This window comes from Gossypium hirsutum, chromosome D11, assembly GCF_007990345.1.
Source record: "Gossypium hirsutum isolate 1008001.06 chromosome D11, Gossypium_hirsutum_v2.1, whole genome shotgun sequence".
NCBI lineage: Eukaryota > Viridiplantae > Streptophyta > Magnoliopsida > Malvales > Malvaceae > Gossypium > Gossypium hirsutum.
In genome coordinates, this window is record NC_053447.1 from 38,475,825 (window position 1) to 38,494,779 (window position 18,955).

Below are 18,955 nucleotides of genomic sequence, written 5' to 3' on the forward strand. Positions count from 1 at the left end.
AAGTTCAGATTATGACAATACTGGTTCAGAACAGTCGAAAAAAGGTCATTATAGGGAAGAAGCCCACAGATATAGATCAGTCAGAATAGGAAGAGCTCGATGAGAAATCTCTATCCATTATTCTATTATGCATCACAAGTAATGTGTTACAGGAGGTTCTAATGGAGAAAATAGCATTTGCGTTATAGAAGAAATGAGAAGCATTATATATGACGAAATCTCTGGCCAACAGATTAGTATTAAAACAATATCTCTACACATTCAAAATAGCCAAAGGTGAGTCTATTAGGACTCATATCAGCGAGTTTGTCACCATTCTGAATAATTTAAAGAATCTCGAAGCAGAGATTAGTGACAAGGATCAAGCTATGTTGTTATGCTCTTTGCCTTCTTCTTATAAAACTTTCAGTGAAACTTTGATTTATGGGAGAGATCATCTTTCGGTTGAGGATGTGAAGGGGAATCTTCTAAGCCAGGACAAACTCAACAATGAGTTAGGCCCAAACAAAAAAAATCTAACAGGTAATCCCCATTTCTAGTTGCAAGAGGTAGACAACAAACTAGAAAGATAGATCGAAATAAATCTAAAGCAAGGCCCAAATCAAGAAATCATGACAAATATTGTGGCTATTGTAAAAAAGTGGGTCACGTTAAGGCAGAATGCTAGAAACTTTAAAATAAAATCAAAATGGATGTTGAAGACGATAAGAAAGATAAGTAGAAAGATGAAGTTGTTGATCCTAGTGTAGTCGAGGATAGAGGTGATGACTTCTTATTGGTGTCAACGAGTGAAAGCTCTCATATTACATCCAAATGGATCTTATATTCAGGGGGCTCCTATCACATGTGTCCCAACAGGGACTGGTTCTCCACGTATAGTTCAGTTGAAGGTGGAGTTGTGCTAATAGGGAATAACTTTCCATGTAAAATATTTGAAATCAGAATAATACAAATTAGGATGCACGGAAAATTTATTCGAACATTATCAGATGTCAGGTACGTTCCTAATTTAAATAAAAGTCTTATCTCATTGGGAATTTTGGATTATAACGGTTGTAGGATAGCCATTGAATCAAATGTCTTATAATTTTCTCATTGGGGCTCTTTTTGTAATGAGAAGACAGAAAAAAAGGCAACCTATACATTCTGTAAGTGTCAACAGTAACTGGTGTGACTGCAATTACCAAAAAAAAAAGCCAAAATTGTCACCACATCGCGACGAGAATCAACCTGACGTCGTAATGACATGACGCGACTGTCTCTCTGTCGATTCTAATTCAACCAAACTTTGGCACATACGACTAGCTTATATGAGTGAGAAAGGTATGATAGTATTATGTAATAGAAGTATTCTCAAAGACATCGGACTTGGTAAGTTAGCTTTCTGCGAGCATTGCATTTTCGAGAAACAAATCCGAGTCAGTTTTGATTCAACAATGCACAAAACAAAAGGGACTCTAGATTATATTCATTCCGATTTATGGGATCCATCTTCTAACATCTCAAAAAGAGGTAATCAATATTTCCTAAATTTTGTTGATGATAACTCCATAAAAGTTTAGGTTTATTTCTTGAAACAGAAAAGCGAAGTCTTCAAAATATTCAAACAGTGGAAGACACTGTTAGAAAAACAAACCAAAAAATTTTGAAGTAGTTGAGAACAAATAATGGTCTTGAGTTCTGTTCGTCAGAATTTAATGATTTCTACAAGAAAATAAGGAAATAAAAGACATTGAACCATTGTTGGAACTCCGCAATAGAATGGAGTTGCAGAAAGAATGAACAGAACATTGGTGGAAAAGGCTCAATGTATGCTTTCTAATGTAGGCTTAGGGAAGAAATTTTAGGCTAAAGCCATAAACCTGACAAGTTATTTGGTAAATTGATCTACTCATCAAGCATTGAAAAGTAAATTTCTAGAGGAGATATGGTCAGGTAATCCTCCCAACTTATTCTAATTTTAGAATTTTTGATTGTCCTGCTTATGCTAAAGTTAACCAAGGAAAGCTCAAACCAAGGATCGTTCAATCCATCTTTCTAGGATAATCTGTTGGTACAAAAGGTTTTAAGTTTTGGTGTTCAAAATCCAACAAAATAATTATTAGCAAAGATGTTACTTTTGATGAATCAGTCATGTTTTGATCAGAAAAAAGGACTTCTACTTTTAAAGACATAACAAATCAAAGTGTCTTGAGCAAGGTGAAGCCAAAAGCTGAAACAGGGGGCTACATCCTGCCTAGCAAAAGCCCAACGTCGCAATGACATGACGAACAGAAGTCTCGTCCTGATGAAGAGTCACAGAACATCGTGACAACATGACAGAAATATTATGAAGGAAACCTAGTTGCTTATGCGCTAAGTGTTGCCGAGAGCATTGATTCAACTAATCCTTCATGTTATTATGAGGCAATTCAAGCCTCTAATTCTATAGCAAATGGCTCGTTGCAATGAAAGAATAGATGGAATCGCTTCAAAAGAAAAAGACTTGGAGGTTATTTAAACCACTCATCAGTAAAATAATCGTTGGTTGCAAATTGGTGTTTAAAAAGAAGGAAGGTTCGAGTCCTAACGACATTAGGTACAAGGCAAGACTAGTTGCAAAAGGCTACATTCAAGTGGAGGGTGTTGGTTTTCATGATGTTTTATCTCTCGTAGTGAAACATACGTCCATTTGGGCATTTTTGGCCCTTGTTGCATCAAATAATCTTGAGTTAGAGAAGTTAGATGTAAAGATTGTTTTCCTTCCCAGTAACCTTGAGGAGCACATCTACATGCAACAACCAGAAGGCTTCAAAGTTGAACTTAAAGAAGATCATGTTTGTCTCTTGCAAAAGTCTTTGTATGGTTTGAAGCAGTCTCCTTGGTTGTGGTATAAAAAGTTTGGCTCCTTTATGTTGAGTATTGGTTTTTTCTCGAAATAAGTATGACTGTTGTGTTTATCTACAATGCCTTGATGATGGTTATTTTATATATTTGTTGCTTTCTATTGATGATATGTTAATTGCAGCTAAGAATCCATCTAAAATTGATCGTCTTAAAACCATGATTAACTCTAAGTTCAAGATGAAGGATATAGGTGTAGCAAAGAAAATTTTGGGGATGGAAAATTTGAGAAATAGACATTTCAGGAAATTGTTTTTATCACAAAAAATATACATCAAGAAAATCCTTGAGTGATTTGAGACGCAAGATGCAAAATTGGTAAGTACTCCTTTAGCTGCACACTTTAAACTCTCAATTTTAGATTCCCCACAGAATGAAGAAGATGAAAGGTACATGTCAAAAGTACCTTATTCAAGCGCAGTTGGAAGTTTGACGTATGCAATGGTATGCAGTCATCCCAATATTTCACTTGTTGTTAGTGTTGTTAATCGATACATGGTCAATCTTGATAAGTTACACTAGCATGTAGTTAAGTGAATTTTCGTATATTTACGAGGTACTTCTAAAATGTGCTTAGAGTTTGGAAGAACTCTAAAGGGTTTAGTCAGACAAGTTGATTTTGATTATGCATAATACTTAAATCAAACAGGGTCTTTCATAGGTTACCTATTTGCTTTTAAGAATTGTGTCATTAGTTGGAAAATGACACTTCAAGCTACAATGTCTTTTTCAACTATTAAAGCAGAATACATGATAATCACAAAAGAAGTAAAAGAAGCAATTTGGTTAAGGGGTCTGTTCAGTGAACTGGTAAGTGAAAAAGGGGCAATTTTCATATATTGTGATAGTCAAAGTGTCATACATTTCACCAAAGATCTAATGCATCACGAGAGGATGAAACACATAGACATTCGTTATCATTTTGTTCGAGAGGTGATCATTCAAGGGGATGTTTAGATTTTTAAATTTGGCACATAACACAATCTGGCATACATGTTGAGAAAGAGCCTTTCAGTTTCAAAGTCAAGCATTGCGTGGACTTGGTAAGTATCCGACGAAGAATTAGTTAAGCCCGTAACAGGGCTCGATAAGGGATTTGGTTCAAATACTAATCAAGGTGGAGATTTGTGGGAGAATGCCTTTTATTTTGACCAAAGTTTATTTTAGCTTTTCTTCTCTCAGTTAAACTATGTTTTTAGTTTATAAATTCAACTCTACTTAATTTAGATTTGGTGTAGCCATATATGCTACGAATTTTAGCCTATAAATAGGCCTTAGTTACTCTAGGTTTTACACAACAAAAAATTTTTTAGATTGAGAGAACTGTGTTCTTTGTTTCGAAGGGTTTTTTTGTGGGGCTTCAGGTTTTTCTTTTAATTCTCTCTATCTTTTGTACCCTCTTTTATTATAGTGAAATCTCTTTTTTCTCTTGGTTTTTTATCCTCTCTTGAGGATTTTTTCCACGTAAAAGGTATGTGTTCAATATTTCCAATTCTTATTTTATTCACTTTGTTCGTTATTTAATCGGGTTTATCCCCTACATTAGATTATTCCAAAATGTTGGAACGTTTTGACTTATAGTTGGCTTCCTTGCTTTCCAAATTTATAAGGGTTCATCCTAGCTTTTGGTCGAAGAATGGCATTATTTGTAACAAAATTGGTATTGTTTATTACTTTTACCTATAATTAATAAGATAACCCCTTTGAATTGAGCATGATTCAAGCAACATCATGTAGACTCATATTCTTCCTTTCTACTACTCCATTGTGTTAAGAAGTTTTTGGTGAAAAACTCATAACTGACCTACTAGGTTGTAGAAATCAACGAACTGACTATTTTTAAACTCCATAGCATGATCACTTCTTATTTTACAAACCTTTTCAAGAATTTTATCCGTGTCATTCATCAATTTGATGCATAGCTTTTTGAACACATTAAAACCCTTTCTTTTCTCCTTTAAAAATCAATCCAAGTGAAACTAGAGAAATCATCAATGCAAACTAGCATGTACCCTTTTTATTTAAGGCTTTCATGTTGTATAGGCCCTATAGGGTATATCTGTAACAACTCAAGAGGATGTGTTGTAGTAATCTACTAAACACTTTGTGAGACACTCGATATACCTTCCCTATAGGCAATCTCCATAAGGACTAGTTATTGCTCTAGCAAATTTGCACAAACCTCAAACTATACCATACCTAACCATTCTCTTGAGGCATCTATAGTTCACATGCTCTAATTTTTCATGCTAAATCTCTATACCATCGTTTGTGACTTTATGGCATTTTACCATTTTATTCACCTTATAAATTTTGTCAAAATTTTTAGCTCCTTCCATAACTTGTTTGTTTGAATGATCTAATACTTCACATCGTTCCTTTGTAAATTTGATAAGTAGGTTTTGATAACAAAGCTGACTAATGCTAATAAGACTAACTTTACGACTTTTCACTAAGAACACATTCTTTAGTTTTGTAAGCCTTTCAATATTTATAGTCTTTTTTTCAAGATTCTTTCCTTTCATGTTATCTCAAAGGTAACCCTTCCTTCATTGTAACTCTAAATTTCCTCAAGGAATTTGTATCTCCGGTCGTGTGTAAGGAGTAATCAATATCAAAATACCATCTATTGTTAGTAGTTGCCTTTAGTGAAAAAATGTCTAAACAATAAACAGTTATGATTTTTCCTGACCTATAATTTTTTTGTTCATTATTCTCCATGTCAAAACATTTTGTGCAATATGGCATCCACATCTCAAGTCATTTTAAAACTTGTAAAACCATAGCCTAATGTGTCTAGCAACTTCATAATAATGAAAAATTAGCCTTTTTCCTCTTGTTTTGAGAATTCTAAAGAGGTTCAACAACTTATTTAGCCTTGATGAGGAGGATTCTTCAATATCAAGTACTATGTGGTATTTATATGACCTTCATACTATAAGGATTTCATCATACTTCTTTAAGATGACTTGTGTTGCATTAAGGTTTTTCTTTATATATTTCAACTAACCTTCTCAATCAACAAAAAGAGTTTCTCTCTTTTTTATTGTATCTATTAACATTTTTTTTCTTAAGATTTGTGATTTCCTCCCTTAGGACTTCTTAACTTTGCATACCCTATCCTACTTATCTAGCATGACTATGTATCTTTCCTCCAACTCTACACCAGAAGTGTCATCATCATTGTTACTTGTATATTCTGATTCTGTCTCAAATAATGTTACAACATTTGAAGTGAGAATTTTTTACTTGGTTATAAAAGCAACACAATTGCTTATATGCTCTTCATTTTCTCCTTCTTCACTCTTTGTATCTCTATCACAGGTGACATTGAAAATTTTCTTTTTTTTTTCTTGAACATGTTAGCACACGTTGCTTGAATGTAACCAAATCCTTCACATTCATGAAATTGGACTCCCTTTTTCTTCTCTTGATACTTCTATTCAATTACCACAAATCTCCATTTGTTCATGTTGCCAAGCTATCGCATCTGATTTTCCCTTTCTTAGAGAAAATTTTGAAAGCATTGTTAAAGTTTTTGGTGACAAGTACTAAACTTTCTTCTAGATCTTCAAGTGAAGTAGAGGTTGGGCATCTGTTGAAATAGTGCTTTTAACATTAAAAGGCAATATTATTTCCAACCTTAACCTTCTCTCTTCTACTTTCTTCTAATTTTATTTCAAAAGTTTGTGATAAACCAAATAGTTCATCCAGTTTCATGCTGTTGATTCTTTGGTTCCTTTATAGCTACAACCTCGATAACGTATCTTTCTAACAAAAATCTTAGCACTTTTCTAACCAACTTTTACCTCAGAATATTATTCACCCAAAGCAAAATTCCTTAGAAATGCCACCAAGTTTTGCGTTAAATTCATATATCCAAGCATTCTAAGACTTTGAAACCAAGAAGTAAGCATTTACAACTTAGGCATTTTGAAAAATGAGATTCTTTCATGCTAGGTTTTCTAGAATGAGTTAGGCCTCTTTTGCTGACACAAACTTTGGAATAAGTTTGAATTGGTAAGTATCCACAACATTAAAAATTTCATTAAAGGTATTAGAACTGTAGTTTGCAACTTTTTCTTCATAGGAGGTTCAAGTTTCTTCATTTTTTAATGATTTGGTGCCATCTATATTGATTGTTTGAGGTATTGTCCAACCTTTTAAGACAACTCTCTAGGCCTTCTCATTAATGCCTTTAATAAAAGCTTTCATATGACCTTTCTAGTGTGTATAATTGGATCCATTCAACAAAAGGAGACATGAGATTGAACTACCTTCTTTCAGGAACTCTATGTGTAATTTTCTTTGAAAGGTGGGACTCTATCTATACTCAACTAGACATGATCAATCCAAATACTTTTGGTGATAGGTTTTGATACCAAGTGAAATTGTTTGGTTATGTGAGGTTTTACACTGAGTTGTTGTGACGGTTGAAACACTACATGTAACATTAAAAAACAACAACTGAAAGCATAGTGTACAACTACACCAATTATTGTTTACATAGTTTGGTGAACATAGCTACATTTGTGTGATCCTGCCTAGAGATTGAGTCTACTAACAAGTCAACAGTACAACTATTAATTACAACCTGATTAATACAAGAATTATTGTAGCTGTAGTGATGCACATTATTAGCGAACTCTCTTAAGCACTCTTATCTTTCCTAATAAGGATTACAAATATACTCACAAAAGTGTAAACAAATTTTTCAAATGCATTTAACAAATTGTTTCTCCAAAGACTTAATTTTGTTCACTCAAAATCATGTCTTCAATGGAGAATGTTTTCCCTTTAAATAACTTCTTTGACAAAATTCATTCCCTGATAATAAAAATTACATTACCAAATATATCCCTTAGGTCACACATTCATAATTCTTCCAATTATCTCCATCAATACTAAGGAGAAAAGAAAAACTCATATTTTGTACATTCTAAATCATTAGCTTCTCACTACAAATAAATCCTATATTAGCAAGTATATAAGTAAATAATTTAATCAGAACAAATACAAGTCATAATCACTATTAATTGATTAGCTCATGCAATATCGCTCCTAGTGTTTTTCATGGTATTGCAACATCATGCAATACTTCAGTGTATGTTACACTGTAACATTTATCTTGTTCTAAATATAAGTAATACATGTATTATATTTAATAATAATCTCTTTGCCCCATTACATTTATTACATTTTAGTTTTAGTGATTTAAAATTTTTTAACTTTGATCTCTTATTCTTTAAATTTTGCTATAAATAAAATTTTAAAAAATAAATTTAAATATATTTTTATAAAATTTAATTAATTAAATTATTTAAAATAATTGAAATAAAAATTTAAAAATTTTAACATAAAAACGTATTGTAATAATTTTAACTTAGTGGGGAGGAAAAGCACAGAGCATGATGGTATTAAAATCTTATTTCTAAAGCCAAGATCATTCTTTCTTTTCATTGTTATTTTATTTTTCAAATGGGAAGATGGATGGGTCCTTTGAAAAATTGGGACATTATAACATTCACTAGAAAAGTTGGTTTGTTGGAAACATCAAAATCATAGCTAAAATTGGTTGAGTTGTGACATCCTTTGGGATTTTGGCTTATGGACACCCTCGTTCTAAATTAATATTCTTTTTAACTCTAATTTTGTTTAATATTTCTTTCATGGAAGTTGATTTCTCACCTTTAATGATTGGGACTGCAATAATTAAATTTTGATTAAGATGGTATCCACATCATTTCATATTTTAGTTGAAAATTTGTATTTGTCAATCAGTGGATGAGTCTTGTTAGGACTTAAGAATGCATGTATGGCAGTGGTTTCTTCAAGTGGAATTTTCGTACACATGTAAGAAGAATCAAACCGATAAACTTGCGTCTAATTAATTGAACAATTAAGAATTATTTGGAACAATGGTTATTTAAATAACACCAACAATTAATTAGTATTAATGTTTTTTTAACATTCTTGGAACAAGAAAAAAGTTATTAAATTTAAATGAGGACATGTTCATCAAATTTACTTCAGTGATGTAAGCTAAAGAAAGAAAAAGAAAGAAAGAAAGAAATACCCATGTTGTAGAATCTTGAAGCACATGGACAGATGGACTTGGTAGCGGAAGGCAAGGAGCAACTGGAATTCATTTAAAAACACTTTGGAAGAAATAATTCAGTCCCTATTATAGAACATATAGTATCCACCATTAACATTTTTTTTTTACTATTTTATTAACATTAAAATATTTATAATTCGACCCAAAAAAAATAAAAGAACCTCTGCATGTATGTAGTTCTTATAATACACAGGATCCATTTATTGATTAAGGGGGCTAACATATAAAAAATTATTTTTAAATATTCCCTATGGATTATTATTTGATAGTAGAGGATGAATTTTTAAGTGAGGTTAAAAAGTCACTATGTGTCTCGTTTATTTATTTTATTTTTTAAATATTAATTAATGATATATGACGATTTCTTAGCTTCACCTATTAAATAATTATTTTTATTTTTTAAATATCAATTAATGATATATGTCGATTTTTTAGCTTCACCTCTCAAATAATTGTCAACTTTTTAGCTCTGTTTACAGAGTCTAGAAACTCAACTTGTACTATACCAAATATTTTCTCAAATTAGTTGAAAGGTAAATATCTTCCACATAAAGAAACCTGAAATTTCCACTTGGTAAAGCTGTTAGTTGCAATGGCCATTCTCATAACAGAAGCAAAATGTGTTGAATCAGTACTAGCCACTAGGTTGTTACAACTTACGACGGATATTTATTTATGTCAACTGAGCTGCAAATAAGAAAATTCTGATTAAAACTAGAAATAGTTGAGAAAAATATTTCGAGAAAATGATACATCATCAACCATACATGTTGCAATATCTTCAAAAGATATCAAGAAATTCACTCTATATTGACCCTCTTGTTTCCAATAATCCAATAGTTTATTTTAACATTCCACCACAAAGGCCTACTAACAGTATCTATGAAGAGATGAAAAAATATGGACCTTCTTCGGTAAAGACAGCCAAAATTTTTTATTTGGAGGATCACGGACAATCTACACAATTTTTAAGAAAAATAATATGCATTGTGAGATTTGTAAATTCCAAACCCAAGATATTGTTTGAGCCATGTGTTGAGGACTGGAGATTAGGTAAGACTAATGCAAGTAGCATATGATTGTAGTGCAGTTAAAGCTTGCTCAGTGATGGCTCTATTCCTCGCTTGCTTCACCCAATCATTGACAATCTCCTCTGCTTGGCTACCCTTGACACCTTGCTCAAGAGCAGTTGCCGCTTCGGCGAGCTTTCCTTCAGCCAAGTATTTGTCAACTCTACTGATTAAAGACTCAATCCCTTCACCAGATTGGTCGACTTCCTTCACCTAAAAGATAGTCAAAGGCAAGCATGAGATTGTTTCAGTGGCTTATATCTATAATTATTGAAAGATAAATCCTATTGTTTTATACCTTTAACCAGGATGCAATATGTGCTAAACAATGTGTCAAGATGCCACCACCACCTGGTGGAATTAGGCTGAAGTGCCTTAGGGTCCCTTTCAATGCATTGAACTGCAAAAAGAACATATGTCAGATAACATCATGGTTGAGGCTACAAAAACTTGAAATGTTAGTCACATCAATAACTAAATTTTAGCAACTTTTATAGTATTCTAGTCAATCATCAAAATAAACTCATAAAACTAACTAGATGAAACCTCAAACTTTTGCCTCAGTACACATACTATAGCTAAGATGCTAGTGAGAAGATAACTTAGGAAGTTCCAGCAGACCAGTGATAGGCTGATGCCACTTAGATGCATCAGAGATCTAGGTAAGACGATTTATGTCCGAATGGCAGTTCATGTGGTGCCTAGGAGGAGTAATACTTCCTTTTTTTCCTGTACAAAATGAGACCAACCATGAAAAAGCATTTCCTGACAAGCATTTTGCTCATCAGGTCTTAACCGATTGAATCAAACGACTCCTATCTCTTCATAGTTGGCTAGCTTTTCAAGATTAGTCTCAATTCTGAATCCATCATAAAATCCTTTATTTCCATTTGATGTTAGGTTGAGCATGTTCAGAATAAAAATGAACCGGCAACTCTGAAACAACAAGCAAACCTCCTTCCAGGTTGCTTTTAAATGAATACCACATTTTTCCCCCACCCCCTTTTTGTGGAGTGTAATTCTTTATCCAGCGCCAAGCCTCCCAACTGAAAGTGGATTCTTGATGTTGTTATAGTGTACAGATCCCAATGAAGGAGTTCCAGCAAGAAGCCTCTCTTGTTGACCATCCAGAATAACATCTTAGTAATAGTGTGCTCTTTAAAGATTGAAGAAATTTAGGATTAAAAATTCAGACCTTGGCAAATTTGTCTGCCAACCAACCTACATAGTCTTTATTTCTTAAAGCAATATGATTACAAACCAATCCTAACTAAATAGGAGCAATTTTCAGTAACAATAACAAGGAGGAAACTGAGAAATGGATGCGCAATGTTTGATAAATTTATTTAGCAATTTTCAACTTTTGGATAATTTTTTGCTAGTTAAAACAATGAAACAGTCTTAAAGGAAATACTTGTTTTCTTTTCTAGAGCAATGGGGGATTATTAGGATCCCATCAGGAAAAAAAGAATCTACAACACCTAAAGGGGTGTATGTGAACGATGTCCGGCATATTCTTCCTCCAAGCTTTTAATTTTTGGAAAAGAAAACTATTATTTTACATACTTTTAGCCTGCCTCTATAAAATCATTTAAAATTAAATTTTTTCATTCTATGAAAATGTCGCTAAAAGTAAAGCATACAGTTCCTACAAAAAATTCAGCAAGCAACTATCAACCATATAGCCAAAAGTATAGATTTGATCATTCAAAAGGACTCAGAATTCATTAAATATATTTCTAAATTTACGGAAACACTTGCCTTTTGATTCAACTGTAGTACAGTGTTGGTACCATGGTACCGTGTTTCTTCTGGAAGAGACGAAAGAACCAAATCCAACACTGAATCCTTTTCAATACCTTCAAGGTAGGTGCGCAGAGCATCTATTTCTTTTTGGATTGGTAATCCTTTAGAAAGCGCATCCTCTAGAGCAAGTGCTCCCTGTAGGACCCAACAGCATTCAATTTATGTGCCAATAATTTATGAGTTCAGAAAATTATAACTAGGAGTCAATCACTATATAACATAACGCAGACTCCAACTAAAACTAAAACTAAGATAAGAACAGTTAAGGTTGGGAAGGTACCAGAGCTAGCTTGTGAACAGAATGACTTTTGTGCGCCTCTTCAGATCGTGCATAAAATGCCATACATAAGGCATTTATCTACAAAAGAATAACCCATGCCATGATTAGCACCTCCAATCACATCCAGAGTGCTGAATAGAAATAAACAATATGGATTAAGAAAATAACTAGTCGAGCATAAGCATAATAAAACATGTTTATGGCTCCAATATCAGATTCATCTTCATAACCATCAACCAATAAACTGAGAAATGCATTTATGTGAATGGTTTTAACTGATAAACTAGAAGCAGCTTCCCATTTAGAAGACTACTTTTTAACTGAACTCAAGTTCATTCATCCTCAAAAGAATTCAAAGAATATATTAGAAAGTATTCTAGCTTTTAAATCTTCCTCCAAAAATATGTATTACTACTCAAACTTTCATTTCATATCTATAATGTTGGAAATTTCATTTACCGTTTGGATCATCAATTAACAAATTCCATAAAAAGATCGTATTCAGGTAATTTTAATGGCCAAATCTTTGATTTTCAGCTAGAAATTGCATAAGAGACTCGTTAATTAGCTTGTGGTTAATAATTACTTTTAATGAATTCAATTTTCAAAACAATGGATCTTCATTTTTCATGAATGATTTAAATATATTTATATGCACGAGAATGTCTATCAAACACAAGGAGCATCACCATACATAAGACAGAAAGTATGGAAGTTGATACAGCAGCAAACAAAGCTAAAAGCATCAATATATCATGTATTGACATTTGGATTGTCACCCATCCCCTGCATGCCATATGCTGCAAAGTACGAGCCAAGAGGGTTAAATTTCCAACCCATCAATTGAGACCTGGCATCGTAACTTAAAATTTCCTTGTTCTGTCAATATCTAATATCAGTAAAAAGCATTTATTTTGTAGTTCATTTTCATTCTAAACAGTAGAAATGTTGGTTTCTGTGCAGTTTTTTTAATAAAATTATCCACCAGGAGATAGCTTACATTAAGATTTGCTTCTGCCAATTTTTCAATCTGTGCTGCTTTCTCGTTTGCAATCGCTGCAGCTAGTTCTGCTTTTCCAAGCTCCTGAGCTTTTTGCAACTTCAGTTCAGCTTCCCTTTCCTGCAATAACCAAGAACTAAGAACTTGATTTCATGACTATGAAATTATGCAACAGAACTTCTTTGTTAACGCAAAACTACTTACCTTTTCTTCAAGTTCCATCCTCAGCTGCTCTTCCATTTTTTCTTGAAGTGATTTTAGAGCAGCTGCTGCCTTTGTTCTTTCTCTCTTTAATTCCTGGAAGTGATAAACTGAAACTCTTAGCAGCTTAAATCCACAAAATAATAGAATAACTTCTCTTTTACTTCATTTTTTACCCCTTTAGAGGGCATAAAGACAAGTATACTCCATTTGAACTAAACTGTGACTTTCCAAGGTAATCACCACAAAAGAAGCATGCGCTTAAAGAATAGCTTAAGTTGATTGATAAAGGTACTTGTGTACTTTCCCTAACCAGCATAATAATTCAGAGAAACTGATAAAGACGGATTGTCCCAGGTTAATTCATAGTTTTAGCTTTACTTAAGCCTTACAAACAGATCGACATTGTTCCAAACTGATACAAATAACACTTTCTTCCGGCAATATGACACTCAAGACAGGAAATCCAAATTCATAGCCATCTAAAACAAGAATTACATTGTCTCTGTTATATGGGATAAGTATCTTCTTTAAGATGGGAAATCTTAGAGCTTCACATATAAATTACTACCTAGCATGCGCATTTCTACAATGTTGGTCAGCAAGTACTATAACAAACTAAACTTTTAATCAACTTGTTTGTGTTTAGACAGAGTGACAACTGACCCAGTCTGCCTCGTATTCAATCCTGACATACAGACTCTACAGACACAAAGAACAAGTAGATTCACCATATGATTAAAGCATAAGCTGTGGATGGGAGGACTATATAGCAACGTTAAAGAGAAAGGTACAGACCAAATAGGATCCAGGGTATCAGTAAAAAGTTCAAAAAGAAATATTCCTGGAAGAGTTCATTTGAATTCACTTAATGGAGCAAAAAGAAAGAAAAAAACTTACAAAGAGCACAGAAGAAGTCTGAAAAACAAACACCATAAAAAGAGACAATAATTATGTGATTATTTCCTCATTCACTAAAAGTCATGAAAGAAATCACTGTAATGACAAACCCAGGGAAGACCTTAACTTGCTACTTTTACATAGCAACAAAAAAATGGAGAAAGGAAGGCACCTTGGCCAATCTCAGAACTGACCAAGTTTTAGCGGTGAGTAAAAAATTCATTTTGAAAGATATAATAAAAACAAGAGCCTAAATGAGTCACGAGTAATGACATAAGTGATTGATTTGCAAAGGAAGAGCAAGAGAAAAGAGGAAGCAGGATCATGAATTGACCAGGCAATGGCATAAAGCTAAGAAGCGGTGACAAAGAGCATGGCAATCAATCATGAGAAATTTAACATAGTAAAAAACTACGCTGCCTCAACTCTTCATTTTTTGAAGTACCCATATTGACACCACTGCTCAACATATATTGGGACATGATCTTGGATATGACCCACTACAACCCTTCAAATGCAGGGAAAAATTGAGAAAAAATTGAACATACCCATCTTGTAACACATACCCAGCACACACCCAAGTTCGAGTAACATAAATAAAAACAATGAAAATATGAAAAACAGCTATAACCTTATCCAATATGGCCGCCTCTTCTGTACGCATTAGTTCCCTGGCTCTTGAATTCCTTAATTCCTTTTCATATTTCTCCTAAAGAGGGAAAGGAAACAAAAGTATGAATAAATAGTAAGGCATGGCCAAGATAAAGTTGCAGAAATTAAGATCTAGGAACCAAGATAGTTCAAACTTCAGACCTTCAATACTTCTTTTTCTTGAGCAAAAGCATGTGCATCCAGCTCAGCTTGCCGTTTTTCGGCAGCATGAATGGCTTGGAGGAAACCAAGAATTAATTTTCCATCCTTCGATAAATATCCCTCATTTAGTTCCTCAACTGCTGTACCAAAACCCTAACATGTTAAAAAGAAATGAAAACTTAGCAATAGTTTACACTCTCCTTTATCATATGCTTTAAACAATAAGTAGGTAAACGACCTCTGTTTCTTTAGAAAGCTGCTCATATTTTCTATTTAGAGAAGATAAATAGCTGTCATCTGCCTTGTCCCTAAGGTGATAGGCATCAAGAAGAGAACTTGGAGCTCCTTTATCTTCAGTTGGTTTAGCCTGCAGCGAAGGAGCACATAATAAGGTCTTCTATCAAGTCCGGTAAAGATTAGGAAGAAAGTACATATACATACATAAATATATATATTAAGAGAATTACAAAGAATATGTCGTGCTTTTGCGACTCTCACATGCCCAGTCTTCCCCATTTAAAGAAAAACATGAAAAGATGTTGAAACCCTAAGCCAGCTTCTTAGGGAATCAAACCTCCCACAAAGCCTTTCCTTGCCTAGAAGATAGACAAGGAAATGCAGTGGCCATTTGCCATCCTGAAGATATATAACCCAATACAAAAGAAAAGAACAACTGTGCTTTCGACATCTCAATTAACAGTCTTCCCCAATTAAACACAAAGACATAAAAGAAGCTTTAATCCTCGGATGTCCAATTATAAGCCGTTTCTTGGGGGATCAAACTTCCCTATACAGAGTCTTTCCCTGCCTAGAAACCAAACAAGGAAATGAAGTGGTTTTTTTGTCGTCTTGAAGCATTGGCTATATATCAATAAGCTTAACAGCGTCTAAAATACGGAATACCTATACATACATAAAGAAGCAAGAAGCTGTCAAATCGTACTTCTTTCTATCCTTTAAACCAACAATGTGCAGAAGAACATAATAAGAACGAGGTGGATTCCAATGTTAAGAAAAATCAGACAATGAAACATGAAAAACCAAAGAGAGAAGGAAATTTTAATAAGTTTCACTAGCCAGCCTTCAAATAATAACAATGGTTCACATAGGAATTCCTTGAAGGTCAGGTGTTAAAAAGAGAAACCAATGAGGGAAACAAAGATATCCGGGTTATGTCTGCTATAGTGGGATGCAAAGATGGCAAATTTTTTATTCGACTTTCTTCAGGGGCTAAACTAGATGCTTCTGCACCTTTACTTTGTTCATCCAGCAACAGTAGAACACCAAAATTGGGTCTTACATTGTGCCAGTGCAGGACAAATATACCTTGATAAAGAGAGTATTCTTTCAGTATTGATTACAGGAATGTACAGAAAGCCTAGAAAAGGCTGGTACAGTATTCCCCCATATAAGCAGAGACATAAAAGAGATATTGCAACCCTAAGCCAATTTCTTAGGGGATAAAACCTCCCTATAAAGCCTTTTCCTTGACTAAGAGGTTCTTTGTCATCCTGAAGCAATAGTACTATGTGTATATATATTAATACAAAGAATAGGATCTGCTTGCACTTTATCACCTCCGTTGACAGTCATTCCCAAACACAAAGACATAAAATAAGCTTTAATTACTCAGATACGCAATCCTAAGCCAATTTCTTGGAAGATCAAACCTTCTATGAAACTCAGACAATAAAACATGAAAAGCCATAGAGACAAGGAGAGTCTTAATAAGTTTCATTTAATGGCCTTCAAAAAATAACAATGGTTCATACTGAAATTCCATGAGTTTACAAATCAGAAGCAACTGAAATGTAGAGTGCTAAGAAGAGAAACCGAAGAGAAAAAGAAAGATGCCTGAGATATGTCTGCTATACTGGGATGCAGAAAAGGCACAGCTTTTATTTCGCTTTCTTCAAGGGCAAAACTAGGTGCTTCTGCACCTTTACTTGTTTCATCCTGGAACAACAGGCCACCAAAACTGAGTGTGGTTGTCTAACATACTGAAGCATTTCTTTATGCACCCACGCAAAAACTTAATAAAGGTTCTTAAATTTGAAGATCCAAGTAAATTACATTGAAAGAAATAAGAATGTGCATAGATACACACGTGATGTGCCCGTGATGTTTGCAGGGAAAGCAAGTGACAATTGCCTAAGGAGTGTAGCTGTTATGATTGGTTTAATGAGAGGTAGTAATCTAGCAGCAAAAACGTACTAGCAATAACAGGGCAATCTATATTTAGTTCATATTAAAGTACATTTGATCCGCCTTTAACACAAGATTAATCGCTTGCATTCAAATTATACAGAAAAAGATAGAATCCAAGCATGGATGCTGAGCCATTCTTCAAACTTTCATAACATCTATAAGCCCAAGCAATCAGTATGAACATAAATATAGAATGCACAGAAAAGGGCACCTGCGGTCTGTCTTCAGTAGCATGAGAATGAGGTTCTACAGCTTTTGTCTCCTTTTCTCCAAGGGATGCACTTGATTGGGTATCCAATTGAATATCGCGAATTTCCTTGTCTGGTATTGGTGCAGTTTCAGACCCAGCCTTTTCAACATTCCCCTCAGCTGATACAGCAGCATCTGCACTGTGATCAGCGGATGGCAAGCTGCTCAGAGAATATTCTGGCAACGGCTTTTCTGGTCCAGACGTTGAGCTATTTCCAAGTGTTTCATTCGAGTCATTCGACTTAATTTCCACATTAGGGTGGTTTACACTAGGGGTTTCACTCGAAGTTTCAAGCTGAGGAGGAAGACTGATACGCGTTGCATCTTCTTGCTCGTGCAAGTCTAAATGAGTAGTTTGTCCTTTAATTTCTTCATCATGAGAAGTAACAACTAGCACATCATTTTCATCTTTACTATCAAAACCAATTTTCGCTGAATCAACAGAATCATTGGGCACTTGACCAAAATATTGATCTAAGTATCCAGCTTGGTAAGCAACCAACGCAGCACCAACAATAACAGCACTGCCAAGGACAACTCTCGAAAACCCACTATTTGATTCAGGCGGACCTCCAGCTGAACCAGGTTTTGGAGTAGGATTTTCTCCAGGAGAGGTCGAAAATTGCTTTCTCGAATAAAGAAACGGTGATGAACACTACATTTTAACCATACATTATAAAATCGAACAATTATAGATAAAGGAACTACATTGGAACTAGAAAATTCATACTGAAACCGAAAAACAGTTGAATTTACCTGGGATATAATCTGCCTTGGTATTCTCCGAGGAGACCCTCGGTGACGTGATAATTCCAAAATTGACCTTCGAAGCATGCTGCTGGTTTTTCCCTTTTTCTAATTGGGATTTTGAATCTAATATTAGGTAAGGTGTTTGTGAAAATTACTGAAAAAGGAAGTGAGGGCTAGAAAGGAGGAGTTAGGGAGTTGGCATTGAAACAATTTGTTGTTGGGTAGCGACGAATCCAATCGGGGAGCCAAGGCGGGTGCCAAATGGGAGTCGCCGTTGGGGGCTTGGAACTTGGAGTCCGAAATTGAAAGTATGGTAGCGTGCGACCTACAGGGTGGAACTATCTTATTTTACCGAGCAGGGTCTCCCTTTCATACACAGACATTTTTCTTGCTCCCATTATGTGAAAAATGAATATGCATGATATGTGTATTTTGTAGATTGAAATAAGGAGTTAAAAATCTTAGTTGTCCCATTTATTACTTGGATTTTGGATCAAAATTAGATTTATTTTTTATTATTTTACAATTAAAATTTTGAATTTTATGATAAAAGAACTACATTCATGGAATTATTTGTTTTACTAAAATAAAAGTGAATAAATAGACAATAATAAAATACTTATTTTGATTCATGCGAGAAATCGTTGAAGTAATCAAAATCTTTCGAGTTATGAGTC

At 34.1% G+C, this 18,955-nt stretch overlaps 1 protein-coding gene across 2 annotated transcripts; it reads right to left on the reverse strand.

Annotated features, from left to right (window-relative positions):
* Nucleotides 1-9,792: 9,792 nt before the first annotated feature.
* LOC107913678 (uncharacterized) lies at nucleotides 9,793-18,702 on the reverse strand. Of its 2 annotated transcripts, XM_016842334.2 has the most exons (12): nucleotides 18,285-18,702; nucleotides 17,491-18,183; nucleotides 16,926-17,027; nucleotides 15,310-15,438; nucleotides 15,072-15,224; nucleotides 14,890-14,967; nucleotides 13,362-13,454; nucleotides 13,158-13,277; nucleotides 12,158-12,235; nucleotides 11,833-12,012; nucleotides 10,370-10,471; nucleotides 9,793-10,284 (listed from the first exon to the last, which is right to left on the reverse strand). In XM_016842334.2, exons 1-12 carry the CDS (start codon nucleotides 18,360-18,362, stop codon nucleotides 10,051-10,053), a joined length of 2,040 nt encoding a protein of 679 aa, XP_016697823.1. In that variant the 5' UTR covers nucleotides 18,363-18,702; the 3' UTR covers nucleotides 9,793-10,050. The 2 variants fall into 2 exon arrangements, with proteins under 2 accessions (XP_016697823.1, XP_016697824.1); XM_016842335.2 differs by lacking the exon at nucleotides 16,926-17,027.
* Nucleotides 18,703-18,955: the final 253 nt, after the last annotated feature.

What these genes read in the sequence shown, in the direction of transcription:
- LOC107913678 (XM_016842334.2), bottom strand. Translation starts at nt 18,362, where the DNA reads ATGCTTCGAAGGTCAATTTTGGAATTATCACGTCACCGAGGGTCTCCT. An exon ending in CAAGGCAGATTATATCCCAG is followed by an intron (nt 18,184 to 18,284) that starts GTAAATTCAACT and finishes GTTAAAATGTAG; the next exon opens with TGTTCATCACCGTTTCTTTA. An exon ending in AGGCGGCCATATTGGATAAG is followed by an intron (nt 13,455 to 14,889) that starts GTTATAGCTGTT and finishes TATCACTTCCAG; the next exon opens with GAATTAAAGAGAGAAAGAAC.